The 18,601-nt window shown below is 42.6% G+C and overlaps 1 protein-coding gene across 3 annotated transcripts; it reads left to right on the forward strand.

The window, feature by feature from the left end:
- Nucleotides 1-4,860: 4,860 nt before the first annotated feature.
- On the forward strand, nucleotides 4,861-18,234 carry mapk6 (mitogen-activated protein kinase 6). 3 transcript variants are annotated; one of them, XM_042061478.1, is made up of 6 exons: nucleotides 4,861-5,023; nucleotides 9,843-11,036; nucleotides 14,449-14,593; nucleotides 15,048-15,212; nucleotides 15,325-15,526; nucleotides 15,636-18,234. In XM_042061478.1, the coding sequence occupies exons 2-6, from the start codon at nucleotides 10,482-10,484 to the stop codon at nucleotides 16,732-16,734; spliced, it is 2,166 nt and encodes a 721-aa protein (XP_041917412.1). In that variant the 5' UTR covers nucleotides 4,861-5,023; nucleotides 9,843-10,481; the 3' UTR covers nucleotides 16,735-18,234. The 3 variants fall into 3 exon arrangements, with proteins under 3 accessions (XP_041917412.1, XP_041917413.1, XP_041917411.1); XM_042061479.1 differs by lacking the exon at nucleotides 4,861-5,023 and adding an exon at nucleotides 6,764-6,970; XM_042061477.1 differs by lacking the exon at nucleotides 4,861-5,023 and adding an exon at nucleotides 7,635-7,767.
- The last annotated feature ends 367 nt before the right edge of the window (nucleotides 18,235-18,601 follow it).

The following is an 18,601-nucleotide window of genomic DNA, read 5'->3' on the forward strand; positions in this document are numbered from 1 at the left end:
AATTATAGAACTGTATTGTATCACCTTTTTCAAAAGGTTAACTGCTATAGTCAAGGAGCATGCTGAATGGAGCATTGCGTGGCTGTTCTCTCTAAGCGGAAAAATATATAGGCTACTTCCATAAAATTTACATCACTGCTTATCTGATCATAAAAACGTCCCTTTCTTAATTCTCAGAATTTATCTAATGGTTCTCAGAGAGGGGAATGCAAGGTGCTCACCATCACCTGATCAGGGCGAGCCAAGCGTGAAAGACAGTGTATCATCCAACCATGTCAGTGACAAATACGCAGCTGAGGTGGACTCAGCTTCCCTCTTGCTTTTCATTTCCCCGGTCTCCACAGCTGGTCAATGAGGTGGTCATGGTATGAGGTCAGTCGACTTTATGGTCATTTAAAAATAGAACATTTTACATCCCCCCTTCATTATTGATCAGGCTATTGCTTAAATGATTGTGACACCACGGTCACTGCTGACACCCACAGTGAGGACAGCATGTTCAATTTTTATTCAGGATGGGCTGTGGTTACGTAATATGGCTGAAAGTCGCAGATTCTCTTTTTACCAGTCTGACCAAAATACATATACTTGTGTTCTACCTGACACCCACTTAGTACAGTGATAACTGATTGCTGATATTAGTGATAATACTGAGGTTGTAAGGCAATGATTGTATAGTGTTAAAAGGCCAACAGTGGGTAGGGCCTATTTGAGTAGGTGGTGCAAAAGTGAACTTTAATAAACTGGTAATAGATCCTATGTCCTGACAGAGGCCCCATGGAATGACCCATCCTTACACTCGAGTACAATGGGGCACAGCTGGAAAAATAACAAACTGCAGGCATCTGCGAGCTCTGGCAGGGTAAACCATCAACCCAGATAGACAAGTGCCTGTGGTATTTCAACAGACTGTATTACATGGGGCATATAAACAGGCAGAAGTGCTGTCCCACAGTCAAGAACAAAGCCGTCTCCCCCGGCCATGATAATAAACAAGGCCTTTTCACCATTTGCAGATGTTACAGTATGTGCTGAAACTCTGATGAGGAGGTACCCAAGGGGAAAATGAGCATCTGTTGACATCTCCGTGGCATGCAGGTGACCCAGCAGCATTTGGAGAGTTTGTGTTAGGTGTGTGAGAACAGCCTCGGGACTGGTGTCAGAGCCCACCTCTACCAGACCTCTGTCTGACGTGTCTCATACAGGAGAGGCCCATAATGTGTTTGTCTGTTGTTACATCAATGTTCCACTTCACCAAACCAACAAATGCTCTCAGGAAAGAACGCTGTGTGCTCTTTGTCACTCCGGCAGCACATTGATCGGCACTGATGCTATGGTGTAGAATGGAGCCACAGGGAGAGTCGGTGTGTGCAAAGTGACATTATTCCAAGAAAACAAGTTGCCTTTGCCAAACGTTTCCCCACCGCACATACTCAGACCCACACATGCAACGAGACACATACAAAGGACCATGATAAACCGTGTTAATAGAGCTTCATGAATGCAAAAGATTCCCACAACCCCCCCTTTGGCTAGTAGCTTTTACTTCAGACAGAGCGATCAATCTTATCAAGGCATTCGGACGAGGTTTGATGAACGATAAGGTGCCATACCCTTGTGTGTTGCTGTAGCAAAATGTGTTATGCGAGTTGAAGGTCGGTGAATGGAAATTTGTGGCGCTGGATGTGTTACGTGCTCGACTGAGATAGTGCGGGAGAAGGGGGATTATGTAACAGCTCCTGACTCGTGTCTTTAGTCTCAGTCATATGGGGCGTGCCGGCTTCACATCAACTCTTCCTACATTCAGCCCCAAAACAAGCCTGTCATCAGATTAATGCCACCCTGACAACAAAAGTCTTTGCTGTGAAAACAGATGTTATGAAAAAAGGCATAGGATGCACTTTTCCGATTGTTTGAGATACAAATATTTTCAGTACAAATGGTGTTATCAAGCACAATGCACCATGAAAGGTTTGAATGCCATTTGACCATAATGATTGTCTTCTTGCCCTCGATAGACAATCAGGGCTGTTTTCCAATGATTGCTTGGAGGTCAACAGGACAACGTAGTACAATACTGTTTTACGCAGGCTAATTTTATTGGAGTACATTGTGTGTGCTTTCTCTGATTATGGAAAGTTTATGGCACTCTTTCTTCCTCTGACGCCTAAGACTCTACTCTGACACCAGTCTGCCAGATCTCGCAAGGCTGCGTAAACTTTGCTCCATCTTTATCTTTATGGTTTTAAGAAATCTTCCACTCACAACAGACTTGTGTTCTGTGTTGCTTTATTCACCAAGATTGAATAGATCCAAACCGATGACTTAAACTTAAACGATTCTTGATCAATTAGCTTACTAGTGCATCAGGTTTATACACTGGATGATGTTATATGCCATGTGACTATAATATCAGTAATATGATTCTGAGAAATAACTGAAATAGGTGAAGGTTAGACTGATGCATTGTGTTGATGAAGGAGATTCATCGAGTAACAACTATGAACAAGTAGCTGCCTGGGCCAAGTTTGGTGAGCTCATTCCATCACATGGCCTCTCTGCACATGAAAGTCTGTAGAGTAACACAATGTTCTCAACACCAGTCAACAACAAACAAGGCTGTTGCAGGTCTACAGGAACTCAGCCCACTAAATCTGGTGCAGCAAACAAGCCGAATGATCCCAGCCTCACAAAGCTCCATAAGAGGGGATTGTTTGGAGGTTAAATAAACCCAAAATGATCACCTTGTAAAGGCCCCTACTGAAGCCCTGTTTTGAAATTGCACAAAGGCGACAAATCCCCTTATATCACCAGGAACCCAGTTTCTCCTCCAGCCAATTCATACAGACAAGCACACACACTCACACACACACACACACTCACAGAAGCACGCACACAAATGGCAAATTTGGAGGGTGGTATTCGTAGAGCTGACACTGACAATTGTCCTCGAGCGAGAGACAGAGGGAGCATGGTTACATCACAGAGCCCTATTTGCCCTCTGACTGGAGGAGACCCTGTCTGCTGTGACTGCCAGCCTCGGTGCACCAGCAGCTTCTGTGAAGAGTCTGAAAGTTTGCATCAGCTTCCTGAACTTAGCTCAAGGTACTTAGAGAGGATCCAGATGGTGCAGATTCTGACAGATGGCAGTGAATCTGCTCTTACCTAATGAGCAGCTTAGCTCTTTCAAACAAGAGCCACAATGCACAGACCAGAGTGAATGAAAGTCATCTATGAGGGGGCTGTGAGGAAGCTAACTAGGGATTTACACCAAAGACTTGATCCAAAGGTTAACCTAAAAAGGAAACAAACCCATCATGTTTGAGTGAAACACAGAATTGGATAAACATCTATGGGAGCCCTTGTCTTAAGGGAAAAGAGGACATACTGCCACATCTGGTCACAGCCCCTGATTAGGCCTGTTTGCCTGTGAGAGACAGCTGTGATTCCCAGACGGATCCAGACTCTGTTGAACATTTTTCAGATATGCCTGCAGAGCACAAACATTAGACCTGCTGGTCACAGAGGCAATCAAGTGTGGCGGCTTTCATCACTGTGACGCGCAGAGATCTTGGAACAGGACATTCAGTCAAAAGAAACCACTAACTGCAAAGTTAATGGTTATGCTTAGCCAACTAAACCAAAGAAGATACATAGCAAAACATCTTCTTTTATTTGAAGCAACACTGAATACCAGATGCTCTTAAAATGTAGTTGATTCTCAATATTAATGTAGGATGTTTGGCAGAATTCTCTGCTAAAGAAAATGTGCTGCAATGGACTGAACTGGTTTACAGGAATAATATAACAGCAGTAGTTGAACAACACAGAAGCCCATGACTTAAGTCTACTTTGGGTCCCTGCCGAGCTCACAAACAGGGTGTCTCTAATCCACACATTAAAATGGAGAGTCCCACAGGTATGGGAGAGCAGAGCTTTCTCACATTTAATGAGGTCAGAACTACCTCACTCACTGGGGCGCTGTGTCATTCCACAAGGGGCTCCCGCCTGGGTGCATGCCCATGTGACACCCTTGCATGTGGAGCTATATTATGATAACAAGAGGTGTTTAATTGCTGTGGCTGGTTTAAATGTCACTGACATATCTTGACCCACATAAAACAGTTCTCTGATGTACACTCAAAACATGAAGTGCTATTGACTTGCAGATGTACCCTCATGTTAGATTAAGTCATGTAAGAAATGTAAGGGACAGTAAAATGCTTTAATGTAGATTAATCAAGTCTAAATATCCAAGTTGAATTCTATTTTGTGTCAGTAGATATATATTCAGACTAAAGACTTCACAGAAAGATATGAGATTAGTATGACCAAGACATGGTCTCTCTTTCACTGAATATCACTCGTGCTAGATACAGTTTCAGCATCACACAAGCTAAATGAATAGATAGATCTTTAGAATAGATAAATGCTAAAATAAATATGCTCCTGGTTAACATCAACATATTTGACACTGCTTCCCTCATCATGAATGAATATGCAAATGTGTACTTATCTGTTTAATCTTATTACCACTCCTAATTCAGGACCAACCAACAGTTATGTTTAAGATAATGCTCAAGGCACTTGTTGAGAACAATTAGGGAGTGAGTTTATGTGTATGTGAGCAGTGGACGTGAGTGTAAGACTGAGGGAGTCAGCAAGAGAGAGAGAGAGAGAGAGACAGGGAGAGAGAGAGAGAGAGACGGAGGGAGAGAGAGAGCGCATGTCAGAGGTGTTGAGTGGTCTGCAGTCGGACTGAGGCTGTCACTGGCAAACCAAGCCATACAAAGTGAAATCTCCTCCCCTTCTATGCTGGCCTATATTAGCTCCCCATGGAGATTCACCACAGAAACAGCTGCACATAGTGAGCAACTACACCAACTACATCTCTTCAATTGGCTATTCCGTACACTGATTCTTGTGGATACTAAGTCCCAGACTTGTCTTTCCGTTTGGACATATACATGGATTATTAAATAAAACATGTCGGTTCTGAAAAACATGAACACTATCAACCATGGTAAGTGAATGGAGACTTTGCTAAACTTTCTCCCCGCTGTCAACAATGTATATCTTGTAGGCTTCCACATCCAGAGGAAAACCACTTTATTGCAAGAATTCTACCAGCAGTCAGGACCTGTTTAATAATAGCATCTGTCTCACTTCCTTGCCATTTTCTGAAAGTGCTACCGAGTGTTCGGGTCCATTTCATATTGGTACGCTGGGCTGACCAGTAACAGTCTGTTCAAAGCAAACCAGATCAGTTAAGTCTCTTTAATAACAGAAATCCGGAATTAGTTTGGCTTCATTGGAGACATCCATAGAATAATATGATATTTCTCATATGACATTCATCTCTTTACCGTCATGGGGCAAATGGCAATATTGCAGACACCCTTAAAACATGGCCCTGCTATTAACCATACAGAGATTGGCTGTTTTCAATGTATTTTTCAAAGATAAATAGTATGTAGGCCTAATAGTAAAAAATGTATGTGAATTAACCTGTTACAACTTACAACTGAAAATCATCAAAACTACTCAGTCACCAGATTATGTAAACCATACATGATGGAACACTTAATCTACTTCTCTTCCAAAAGAGATAACCGTTTCTAACAGTTAACAGCATGGTATCACCAAATGCCATCATTGTGTAACAGGCCCCTGGGAGACACTTTTTGTGACAATATTTCAGCACAGCTTTATGTTATTTCTGTCTCAAGTCCTGCACTTTGGGGCTATACCTGATGTCAGTATTACCTATACAACTTCAACATTACAGGTCATTTGATGTTTCATTTTTTTAATATTGCAACTTCTTGACATTTGGATAGTAAGATCATATTGTATTTGTAGGTGGGATAGATATCCAAGTAGCCAGCCATTACATCCTACTGACCACTAAAGAAGTGTAACAAGAATCACAATTTATGCTCAAAAATCAAATACAAACCTAACCTTTTAGCCTAAAACCACAGCAGAGTGCCTGAAGATAGCTGGGAATAGTGTATTACAGGTTGCGGTTTACAGCAAATACGGTAGGCCTAATATGACGCAATAATTTTCGGCCTTGGATAAATAGCCTACTTCGAGGAGATGCTTCACTGACCGATGGTTCTTTATAACCAACTGCTATTGCTGTAGTCTAGGGCCTGCTCTTCCTCTAAATTGACGTCCGACATTCATATCACTCATAATCATTTGTTTTAATCATTTAAATGTTAACTATTAATGTATATTAATTATTCTATTTCATTGTTTTTGAACAATTGAGTAACCTCTACTCAATAAGCATGAGTCCCCCAAAACCACTGTCCTGAGACTCAAAATCATTTCCAAGTCCAAAAATCATCAATCAAGTCCAAAATTGTAGCATGTGCAGTGCGAGTGTGCTGCTGCATTCAGGAGCACATGGTTGTTCACATGGTCCGCATCTGCTGCTGATCACTGCAATACAGTCCCGCAGAGCCTACACAGAGGACTGACGTTTCTTTAGCCCATTCATCCAGATGAGTCCGAGGCTAGATGGGGTCCTGTAGCATGCATGGTTTGAAATACCATGATCGAGATATTCTACCCCGTCACGTTGTTGCATTTTTGGCTGGAAATATGGCATTTGTATTCGAATAAAGATACGTCGAGTTCAACATTTGAGGGATTCCTAGGCTACCGATTGGAAACCAGAACGCCCATCGATTGCTGATGCAGGCTGCAAAAGATTACTGCTGCAATAGCCTAGTCTGTCACCAAGAACCGAGACCTGAACAGACACGTCGCAGTCTGCCAAGAGAACCACAGGCGTGGGACGCTCAGAGTGGGAATAATATCGACAAAATCACCTCGAATACGCAGGATCAAAACACTGCCAGACTATAGGCATAATAAGAGAAATTTCCTCCGGCTAAAAGATACCCCCTTCTGGCTAAATTACCTGGAGGTCAGCATTCAACAGAGACATCAAAAGGTAGGCTAACTGGTGCAATAACGTTGCATGACTCGTGCAATGACAACTTTATTGTAGGTAGGCTACATGGTTATTCGTAGGCTATGGAAAAAAGACGCCTAACACCAAATAATTGTTTTTGGTATAGTTAACGTTAAATTGACCAAATAATAGTTACATTAATTGTTTTTATTTATAACCTAGCCTACGCCCTCAAAATCGCAATGTCAATCTTAAGCCAAGACCGCTCATGCACTGAAACTCAAAGTCGAAAATGTGGGTCCTGTTATGGTGTCTAGACAAGTAAGTAGCCTAGCCTATACTTATGAGGAGAGAGTCTCACTTTCTGAACCATCAAGTTCCAGCACGTGGTCTAGAGTAGCCTAGGCCTAAATGTGATGGAATTAACTATTCTAGCCTATACATTTTGATTTCATTATAAAACTCGTAAGGCATCTTGAATGTGATTCATTAACACAACATGACATTTTGCGTCCATCGTGATATCATGGATCAGCAGCATTTGAACGGGCCATGCAATGATCTTCTACTTCTTGAAAAGAAAATATAACCAGAGAACATCGTTGAATGAGAACACTATTCGCCGACCCAAAAATTGCTTTAAACTTTTCGAATTTACCGCCATGCGCCACAGTTCAATCACCTCCCCCGATTCTGAATGACTGACGCAGCTGCTGAGCCTACATAGATACAATGGTCTGAATGGCGATTGCAGCAGACTCTCGGTCGAGCTGGAGCGGAGCGCTGCCCGAATCTTTACCCAGTAAAGGACATTACAAATGAGACGGATGAGAATAGTAAGTTATTCTGTTATAGTTGCAATTATTTGAGTGTGTTTACAAACGCCGCGAATTATGTTATTTCGGTGTTATCTGGTTCATTTTTCGACATCGCTCTTTGTGTTCGGAACTCAAGCCAGTATGGAGCTAACTAACGTTAGCAAGCTAGGGTAATTGTCTTGAGTCCGGTCATTTTAATGCAGACTAGGCTAGGACCTACTGAGGCTAGCTGACAGTTGAATTCTTTGTTCGAGTCATGGGATCTTAGGTGAAATCGCGCTAGCATTTAGCGTTAGACAGAAATATAACGATGGAAATCAAGTACCTTTAACGTTAATGTCGTCTGGTATCAGCCGTTCAAAATACGCAATGTAACGTTAACTACCAATTTTATAACGTTATGTCTACGCTGAAATCTAACGTTAGTGAAAGAAACCTGGACCCTGCCAGAGTTGTATCCTAGCAAGCTAGCTAGTTGGCTAATGTTTAGGCTTGGTTAATATGAATAATCGATTGATACGTCTCTGACCACTACGAAAATGTGATGCTTACTGCCGATCAAAGTACGCAGACAGTCACTAAACGACCACTAATATTAACTAATGCTAACTCTTAAGGTTAGTGCTATCCAACGCAACGTTACATGTTAACGCTACTGTTAACCTTCGACGGTGGTTCGTCTTTACAGTAACGTTATCATTGTCGTGTTGTCGACTGAAACCTTAGTATTCTGAAAGGTTATCTACGTTTAACGTTACGTTAAAACTAATTAACGTTAATGTGACAACCGGTTAGGAAAGAAATGGTTATGGACATGTTTACATTGCTTACGAATAGGAAAAACGTTAGACTAGTGTAGTCTTTGTTAGCAATAGCTTCTAGATAGGATAACATTAGCATGCTACGTAACATTAGCTTAGCTACACCTCAGCTGATTGGAAATGTCATGTCTCTTGCATTTGGTAGAGTAATATTGCTAACGTTACATTTGATATCGAGATCAAAGTAAAGTTATGATATTTCACTTGTTTTGTTAGGAGGAGGTGTAACGTTAACAGTAAAATGTCAGATTACGTTAAATAAAACAGTAACGTTAACTTAAAGGTTACCATCACTTGCTGACTAACCTGGTCATTTTTCGGTCCGAAGGCTATTAATGCAACGTTTGGAAGAGCTGACCGGGCTTACCGGTAAATTCACCCAACGTCAAAAACAATAAGCTGTCAAATAATAGTTTAACCTATCGTCTTTACGTCCGAATCCTTGCCGTAACCTAAACGTACCCCTATATTGGAAATGGCTGACACCACATGTTAACGTTACTATGTAACGTTATAGCATAGGACAAACGGGTTTCAGTAACGTTAAACGTTATTTGGCATACTTAGGAGTCATATTAACATTACTCTATCTTACAGACGTTAACGTTACTAACATGTTACTGATACTAACTAAGTAAATTATCTTTTTGTCTACGTTTACTACGACGGTTTTTGTCTTCAATACTTCTAACATTACATGATTGCGTGAATGATTTGCGGTGTAAATGTTACCGTAGACTGAACTGTGATTAACTGCTTAAGTTAACGTTGTGTATGGCTACAAGTCTGTAAAGTGATTCGACGTTACAGTGTACCTAATGTGTCAATCCTAATGTCTGAGAGAGGAAAGAAAAGTTCCCTCCCGGCATACTGCAACGTGGCCGGAACGCAGCTTTGTGTGTGTTCTGGTCTAGTGTGCCAGTCTTCCTGTTGTGACGGTTGTGTGTGTGAAGCAAACTCTGCACTAAGGGAATTGCAATGTGGGAGGACTTGCCATAAATGATTGTACAACCTCCAGTACTATTGTGTAGCCTATATTTAGAGGCACATTTATTTACTTCATGCGTTCTAGGGTTCAGTTCCATGGCATCAGTATTCACCTCAGCACATCAAAAACACAGTATGAACACTGTTTGCATGAGAGATGGAGTACACACGCTACATTTACAGTGTGCCAGTGATCTTTTTTTGTGTGACACATTCAACTATTTTCATTTGTTTTAACTTTGAACTAATCTATAGCTTTTTTGTTTGTGTGCTTGTTTGTTTCAGGTTACCCCAATGTAAGATGGAGGATAGCTTTGATTGCGACTGTGGTGAGCTTGAGCCACCTGATCACTGAGGGAAAGAGAATTTTGTAAATCAGCTGCCAGTTTTGTTTTCAGTCAGGTGGTTAATTTGAATTTATTGTAAAGGAAGAAGAAATTATTGATTTAATATTAGTGCTACTAAAATTAAACAATGCTGCTCAGGACCAGTCGTACACTGAATGTATCTGCACTGTGAGGATGGTATTAGATACTTAAGTAATTTAGCCTTTGTTTAATGCCTTTTGACTGGCCTCAAAAATCCATTCCATTAGTGTAGTCAAGTTTGTAAAGGAATTCCCCTTAGAGGCAAAGGTTTTCAAAACACGTTGCAAAATGATTTCACAGTATGATTACATATCAAAGAGCTCACTTTACCATACACTGAGAAGACACTGAGGGCTAGAAAGGAGGGGGAACAGAGAGGTCCACTGTGGCATGTTGGTCTAGGAAAATAATACAGACTTAGGTATTTTAACATTGCTGAGGGAAGGATAGACAAGCCAAGTCTGTTCATTTCACATTTGGCTACATACAAGTTTAACACCTCCCCACCCTAAGAAGCTAAGAAGTTGAGTGCTCTGCCTGAAGAAAAGTACCAAACATGGCCGAGAAGTTTGAGAGCCTGATGAACATTCATGGCTTTGATTTGGGTCCACGCTACATGGACCTAAAGCCACTGGGCTATGGTGGCAACGGTCTGGTGTTCTCTGCCGTGGACACAGATTGTGACAAGAGGGTGGCCGTAAAGAAGATTGTGCTGACTGACCCACAGAGTGTCAAACATGCTCTGCGCGAGATCAAGATCATCCGCAGGCTGGACCATGACAATATTGTGAAGGTGTTTGAAACACTGGGGCCCAGCGGGCGGCAGCTGACTGAGGATGTGAGCTCCCTGACCGAGGTCAACTCTGTCTACATTGTGCAGGAGTACATGGAGACAGACCTGTGCAAGCTGCTAGAGCAGGGTCTTCTCTCCGAGGGGCACGCCCGGCTCTTCATGTACCAGCTCCTACGTGGCCTCAAGTACATCCACTCGGCCAACGTTCTGCACCGCGACCTCAAGCCTGCCAACCTATTTGTCAATACGGAGGATTTGGTGCTCAAGGTTGGAGATTTCGGGCTGGCTCGCATCATGGATCCACACTACTCCCACAAGGTAATGTGTTCATTCATTCCCACAAGGTAATGCATTTCTTAAATGTGTTCATTCCAAATCTTTATTGGTTGCTACTGTTGTGCAATGTGCATTGACACCTAAATTGTGGGACAAAGGGTAGGCTTCCAGTGGCTGTATTAACCTAACACTAACTTGCTTTTAAATGGGTCACCATCTGGCTCTTGTTAGTCATCTTAAAAATGATGTCTTTGGACTTAAGACGATATAAGCATGCAGCAAAACACGCTTTAAATCTGTTACGGATGCGTTGCCTTCATGGCATAGTTCAGGCCTTTGCAGACCTTTGGATATGGAGACATCCCATTTCTCAGAATTGACTTCCTGCTACCTTGACATGATTTACAAAGTATCAAGGCCAGGTGTGGAGGAAATTCCTATAACTCTTTATTTTCTCTGAATGGTTACAGTGCCTGGCAGGACGCTTTGGTTACTTGTGTGTTTTCCTCGTTGCTTTTGTGTGTTTGCATTTCTTTGAAATTTGCATTTGTGTTTAGATGGATATTTTAAATGAGGCGTTGGCTGTGGAAAGTAGGTTACTAAAAAGTCATGTCATAGCCTTGTGGGCTTAGGTAGATCAGCAGTTAGATGCGTGCACATGTTTTAGATTAGTCACCAATCCAGTTTCACCATGCAGCTGGCAGCAGAAAATTAGCCTCTGCCTTTCAGGAGGGCCTCACTCTATATTTGGCTAATCTATCAGTTACCCAGCAACTTGAGAATGAACTTTTGAGTTCATACATTTACCCACCAGTGGATTCTTCAGAAGCCTGGCTGAAAGCCTACTAGATGTGGACGTGGAGAACAGCTGAGAGTGTGTTGGGCCTTCTCTTGGACTTGTGCTCTGTCCCCCACATTTAGGCTAGGTTGCCTTAGTCTCTGCAGGGTTCTCTGCCCCTATATAAAGTCTGTTTGGCATTCGTGTTGATGAAGAGATAAGTGAGGCCTTGGTGGAAAGAATACTCCTCTTCCTCAGCTGTCAGCGTTTCCATGGTGGGCTAAGACAGCAGACGGCTGTGAGAACCACACATGTGGGCGGACTCTGGGCTTTTGTCTGTCTCTGTTGTGAAAACTAACGTGACTTCGAGTGACCACCCCTGGCCCACCAGGCACCACTGCTGATTAGTTGGGCTTTTTGGCTTCCCTCAGGCTGGCTGGTTTATAAGAAGTGTCTTGCCTGGTGCTGCCCATTTCTCAGTTAAGTACAGCCTATAATTGAAGATGCAGCCATGTCTGTGTCTGTGAAAGTCTCAGTGAACAATCTTATGACCTGCTGAATATGATGCTATTTGAATCTCTGGAGTTTCTAAATAAAGATGACTGTTTGCCTTAGTGTTAACCATTGATGTTGGCTTCAAGGATCCACGTGTTGTGCTTGGATTGTGGTTGTAAACGTTCAATAGCATTGGGGTTTTGGAGCATGAATTTATGGACATGATGAGTGAAGGGTATTCTAAGAAAGGCGTAGGTCTGATTTAGTTGACAAGAATTTTCCACTACCTGAGAAGGGAAAATGAAGTCTGCTTATTTGACACGGAGCTCAATATGCAGTGAGCTAAATAGTTTCTTATACCGAAATACATAGCACTATTTTTGGTTTAACTGCTGCATGCTTTGCTTTCTTTCCCTGAATGAGTCATTCTCTTTCAGGCCACAAAGTGCATGCACAGGCTGTGTGAGATGCTTAAGTTTTTGTCGGCGGTGGAAATCTGCTCAGCCTCTAGAATCCCAGGAATTCACGTGCAGCCCTGATCAAATGGCTTGCCCCCTCCCCCCTTCCTGTGCTCCTCTTTCCCAGGCGGCCTTTGTCTGTGCCGTTTTTTAGATGGGGGGTTGGGGAGAGTGTCTGCTGCTTCTTTTGCATTGGCTCTTGATGCTTTTAAGTTTGTGTGGGCGTATGTGAGGGTTTCCCTGCAGCTGTGTGACTTACTGCGGTTGGATCTGGCACTCGGAATAAAGTCAGTCTTGGTGCAACTTGGGGAGAAAGTTTGGAAAGAAGATTCATCAGCAGAGCGAAAGAAAGTTTGCTAACATGTCAGATGTGTGTGTGAGCTTCTCATTTCCCCTGACTTAGACCTTCTCTTTTTGGTAAAGGCGGCCTTGCATCCATATGAACTTGTCAATAAACTCTTGCATCAGAACACGTAGGCACCATAAGAGCTGGAATAATCAGTAGGCTCTGGTGTGGTAGTGATTCTGAAAGAGGCCTTTTGTTCACCCAACGGTGCCTAAAGTCTTGCCCTTGTGTTTGTGAGTCGCACATGATTTGGCATTTTCTCATGTTTTACAGATGGTTGACCACTAGTTCATGCTAAGAACCAGCAATGTTTGTCTCACAGTTGTGGAGTTTGTTTGTAAATACATTTAGCACCACAGCCAGCTTATGCATAACCTCTGAATGTATTAGCAATAGCATGTTTTATTTTTTTTCCTTTGGCATCTTTGCTCTGGTTGCATCACCACCCTCAATCTTGCTCCAACAGATTAAGTTGCCAACCTCGTGCTTAAGCAGTCTGAAAATAGTTTTTCCCCCCTTGTCCCTTTCTCCTGGTCCCTTCACTGGTTTAGAAAATGTGATTCATATGGCATTGCAAATTCTGTTTCCTTTTGTACTTGTGAAATTCGAAGGGGAGAGGCAGTGACTCACTCCTTATTGTTGCCCATTTACAGAAACTAGGCGGAGATGACTGTCTCAGTTCAGGCAGATAAAACCTTTTACATGGGTTAAACTCCCATGAGTCGCTTACCACTCACCCAGAGCTACCGCGTCAACATGTTGTCTGCTGTTACACTCCTCCATCCACATGACCTCAGATTACTTTTTGTATATATTTATTTAGGATTAATAATTTAAGTCGTCAAATGTAAAACCCAGGGAGACAATTGTGTACAAGGAACCATTACTAAGGTTATGCTGGTTTGACACCATTAACCATATAAAGCCTGAAACTGAGACATGAATCATGGCAGCCAAGCCCAATGCCATTCCACCTATGCATTCTTATCATTGAGGTTCTAGAGGGCAAACTCTGAAACCTGTGCTGTGGTGTTGCTGATAGTGGCCTAGAAGTGCAGACTGGTGTCACCGATCTGTCTGTCGGGCATTCAGGGACGGGCACGAGACGGATTACCCCGCTCTATGAAGCAGAGCTGCTGACAGAGGCTTCACGTGGCCCATCTGGTTTGAGCGCCTGAGTTTTCAGGCCATACTTGTACCAGCGGGTTACTCTTGTAGCACTGGCAGGACTTTTGTATAGTGTTTGCAGATGTCGCACACATATGAATGAGGGCAGACTGGTTGCCTGCGTAGTTGACCTCACACTTTCTCATGCCTTCATGTAAACACAGATTCAGGATATCGTGTTTGACCTCCTTTCTTAACTCTTGTCTGCAGGGCCACCTCTCAGAGGGACTGGTGACGAAATGGTACAGATCTCCTCGCCTGCTGCTCTCCCCAAACAACTACACCAAAGCAATTGATATGTGGGCAGCTGGCTGCATCTTTGCCGAGATGCTGACTGGGAAGACCCTTTTTGCAGGTCAGTGTTAAAGCATTGAACTCAGCACAATAATGTTGGCGCACAGCTCGTCTTTGGTCTCATATTTGAAAGAGGAAAGCTCCGTGTTCAACAAAGTGAAAAGTAGGTCAGGGTTTCTGGAAGTGCAGCTGCTGAGGAAAAACAAGTACAGGATTTCTGCTTTCTATATAGCATCAGTAGTAGTGACTACTTATGATGACTACTACTACTACTACGAATAGCAAACTTATTTTGCTATTCCAAAAAAGGGGAGCACTCACACACACGCACACACACACACACACACACACACACAGTCCCTTGCTTCCCAACACACAAGCTGGTTGAACTCAGAATAACACATTAGCTGCATTACCAAGTGTCTGGCTCACAAATTTCTGTGTGACGTTGGAGTTCTTCCAGTGGTGATCCATTACCGGTCATTAAATCCAGTGATGTGGCTGTTCCTATGTAGGTGCCCATGAACTGGAGCAAATGCAGCTGATTCTGGAGTCCATTCCTGTGATCCATGAGGAGGATCGGCAAGAGTTGCAGAGCGTGATCCCGGTTTTCATCAAGAACGACATGTCCGTGCCTCAGACCCCACTGGCTAAGCTGCTGCCCGGCGTCAGTGCTGAAGGTCAGACAACTGCCTTTGAAATTCTGCACAGGCCATAGTCTGCTAATCAGATGCCAATTACTCAAGTTTCTAAAAATGCCTACTGATTTAATTTGACAATTAATTTCAACAGCCCTAGATTTCTTGGAGAAGATCTTGACTTTCAATCCCATGGATCGGTTGACCGCAGAGGAGGCCCTGGCACACCCCTACATGAGTGATTACTCCTTTCCCCTGGATGAACCCATTTCCAGCCACCCCTTCCACATCGAGGATGAGGTGGATGACATCCTACTGATGGACCAGAGCCACAGCCACGTCTACAATTGGGACAGGTGAGCTGTACAGCACTATTCCATTTCTATTTCCAAGCCAAGGCATGCAACCTTTTTAATCCATGTAAATTCAGCACTAACTGGGTATTTATCTGGGTTTACATTTTAGGTATCATGATAGTCAATTCTCGGACCAAGATTGGCACCTCCACAGTACCCATGAGGCCGAGGAAGTTCAGCGGGATCCCCGTGCCATGTCTGATGTTACTGATGAAGAGGAGGTCCAGGTTGACCCCCGCAAGTATATGGATGGTGAGCGGGAGAAGTTCCTGGATGACCCCTCTGTTTCCTGGCAACATGAAGACCATCATGAGAACAAATACTGTGACTTAGAGTGTGGCCATACTTGCAACTACAAAGCTGTGTCCCCATCATATCTGGACAACCTCATCTGGCGCGAGAGTGAAGTCAACCACTACTATGAGCCCAAGCTTATCATTGACCTGTCAAACTGGAAGGAGCAACAGAGCAAAGAGCGGATTGATAAGAAAGGCAAGATCAAGTGTGAGAAGAATGGCCTGGTCAAGGCACAGATCGCCCTTCGTGAGGCCACCCAGAACCAGACCCCAGAGAAAGACCGTGAGCAGGAGAAGGACTTGAGCCAAGGCCAGGGCTTTGATTTTGACTCCTTCATCGCAGGCACCATCAAGCTGAGCCTTCAGCCCGAGCCCAGTGAGGTCGGCCTCCTCAATGAACTCAACAGTTCTGTGTCCCAGTTAGAGATGCGCAGCTCCATGTCGAAGTCCATCAGCCAGGAGAAGGAGGAGAAGTGCCTGGTGAACCTGGCCCAACTCGGAGGTCGGGCACCCAATCCATGGGAGAGCTTTGGGAACTGCGTTGATGCAGCAGGCGACGACAGCTGCCTGATAGACGAGGCCTGCTGGGATGTGCGCAAGGATGAACAGCTGCAGAAGGAGACGGCCTACACCAGCTACCTGGACCGACTGTTCAGCAAGCGCGAGGAGGCGGTCGAAGTGCTCGATCCAGAACCGGAGGTGGTGAGCGCGGTGATGGACGACAGCTTCCTGGCCAGGAATGGAGAGCTGGTCTTCAACATGCAGCTGGAATCCCTGACCCTGCCTGGTTTTGATGGCGCCACCGATTTGCCTCTCAAGTCCATCCAGGCCACATTAACCCCCTCCACTGTTAAATGTTCCCCTCAAATTGCCCACAAAACCTACAGCAGCATTTTTAAACATTTGAATTAAATGTCCCAGTGCAGCATTTAGACTACTTCTTGGTTTTATTTTCTTTGTTTATATGGTAGTCATTATTTTTACTTGAATCATTTCATACCATTTTATGTATGGTTTCTTGTCTTTATTTTATTTTTTTAAGATAACAGTTTTCTTGAATGAGGCAACCTCAAACATGAGCAAAAAAGGTTTCGTAGCAGCCTGAAACATCTTGTTAGGCCCACACAAGTGTATGATCATGCATTTATTTTCCTTTTAATTATTTTTTCTGTTTTAACCGGCATGTCATTTGCACACAGTGTACTGTAGATGCATGTGGAAGAGTGCATTGGTGAGGGGCAGTGGGGACAGAGTAGAGGAAGTTAAGAGTGAGAAGGAGCACAGAAAGTAATCAGTTGCGAGCAGGATGAGGAAAATGCACTAAAAGAACATGGGAGACGTCGAGACTGACAATTTGCTACCCTTGAGTAAGTCAGCCCATTGGAGAGACACACAATGGTTGTGGGTCATTTTTCCAGCTTGTATCTATTTCCATTTTTTTAACTAAGTCTAAATTATTTATGTATTTTCCCAGAATCTTCAAAATTCTTTCATATTACCATTTATTTGACATATGATGCCAGCAGCAACCATTAAATGTAGAACTTTGTAAATGTGTTATCTACCTCAAGGTAACAGCAGAGAGTAGACACTCGGAGCCACACTAGTGCTTTACTCGTGTTCATCCTGATAACCATTCAGTGAGCAGTGACTTTCTTTTGTTTAATTTGCATTTGCCATAGTGAAGTGTTAAGATCATTATTTATTTTTAGCAGATGTGATATTTATTTTGAAAGGAAAACAACAACAACCTGTAAATTCAATGTGACTGTTGGAAACTGAGACATTGGACTTCCATTTTCCTTTTGGCACGTTGGTAAGTGTTTTTTTTTTTTTTTTTTTTTTTTTTTTTTTTAACTGTAGGATGCAGATTCATCCGACTCTTGTTATGTGGAGCTTTCCATTTTCCATCTTCTCTCCTTAAGGAAATTCTTCCTTTTTTTAATTTATAGGTGCTGTCTGTGTTTGAGAGGAATACATGAGATGTTTGTTTTTGTTTGTTTTTTTAATTGCGCCTAAAAGTCTTAATTTTTTTTTCTAAATGTGTGTGTGTGTGTTTAGATGTGTGTGTAAGTATATATCTGTAATTTGTATATAAACAACACACACATTGCACACATGCATACACACAATGCTATATATAAATGTATTGTTTAAATCATGTGCATGGAAGAAACCAACAGAAGGTACATTAAAACGAAGTTAACGGTGAAGTATATTGTACATCCTTAATTTGATTTTAATTGTATGTTTTTATGAAAAAAAGTTTATATATTTTTTTCCAAGCAAGCATGAGTAAATTAGGTTAAGGAGTAGCATGTAGAACATTTTTGCCTTTAAAACTGGTACACAGATTTTATCATTGGTTCCCCTGTTATAAGAAAAAAGTTATGAATAAAAATTGCCAGCAAATACCAGTTTGCATTGTCATTTAGTTGGCATATATTGGAATTTGTAACGGCTGTAGTCCATTTTAAGGTCCATCATAAAGATGTTGAATATGTAGACCGTGTAAACATTCAGCTTGATCACACTGCTATGACACAATTCATAGCTTTTATTCAGAAGTGTCAGGAAAGCACAATTAATGTTTAAATGACATAGGACCTCCTTCCATTTACCTCTAAGCCTACATAAGTACTTGTATGAAGGAAGACCTTTAATGTTGGTGGTAGTTTCAGAAGCACACCCTATATTCCCTCTTCCCAGACTGTCCAAACCTGTGTCTCTCTCGGCCCAAAAAGGCTGACTCGGATTTTGTGTTGGTACTTAAGTTTTC

Source organism: Alosa sapidissima, chromosome 14, assembly GCF_018492685.1.
Source record: "Alosa sapidissima isolate fAloSap1 chromosome 14, fAloSap1.pri, whole genome shotgun sequence".
NCBI classification, from domain to species: Eukaryota; Metazoa; Chordata; class Actinopteri; order Clupeiformes; family Clupeidae; genus Alosa; species Alosa sapidissima.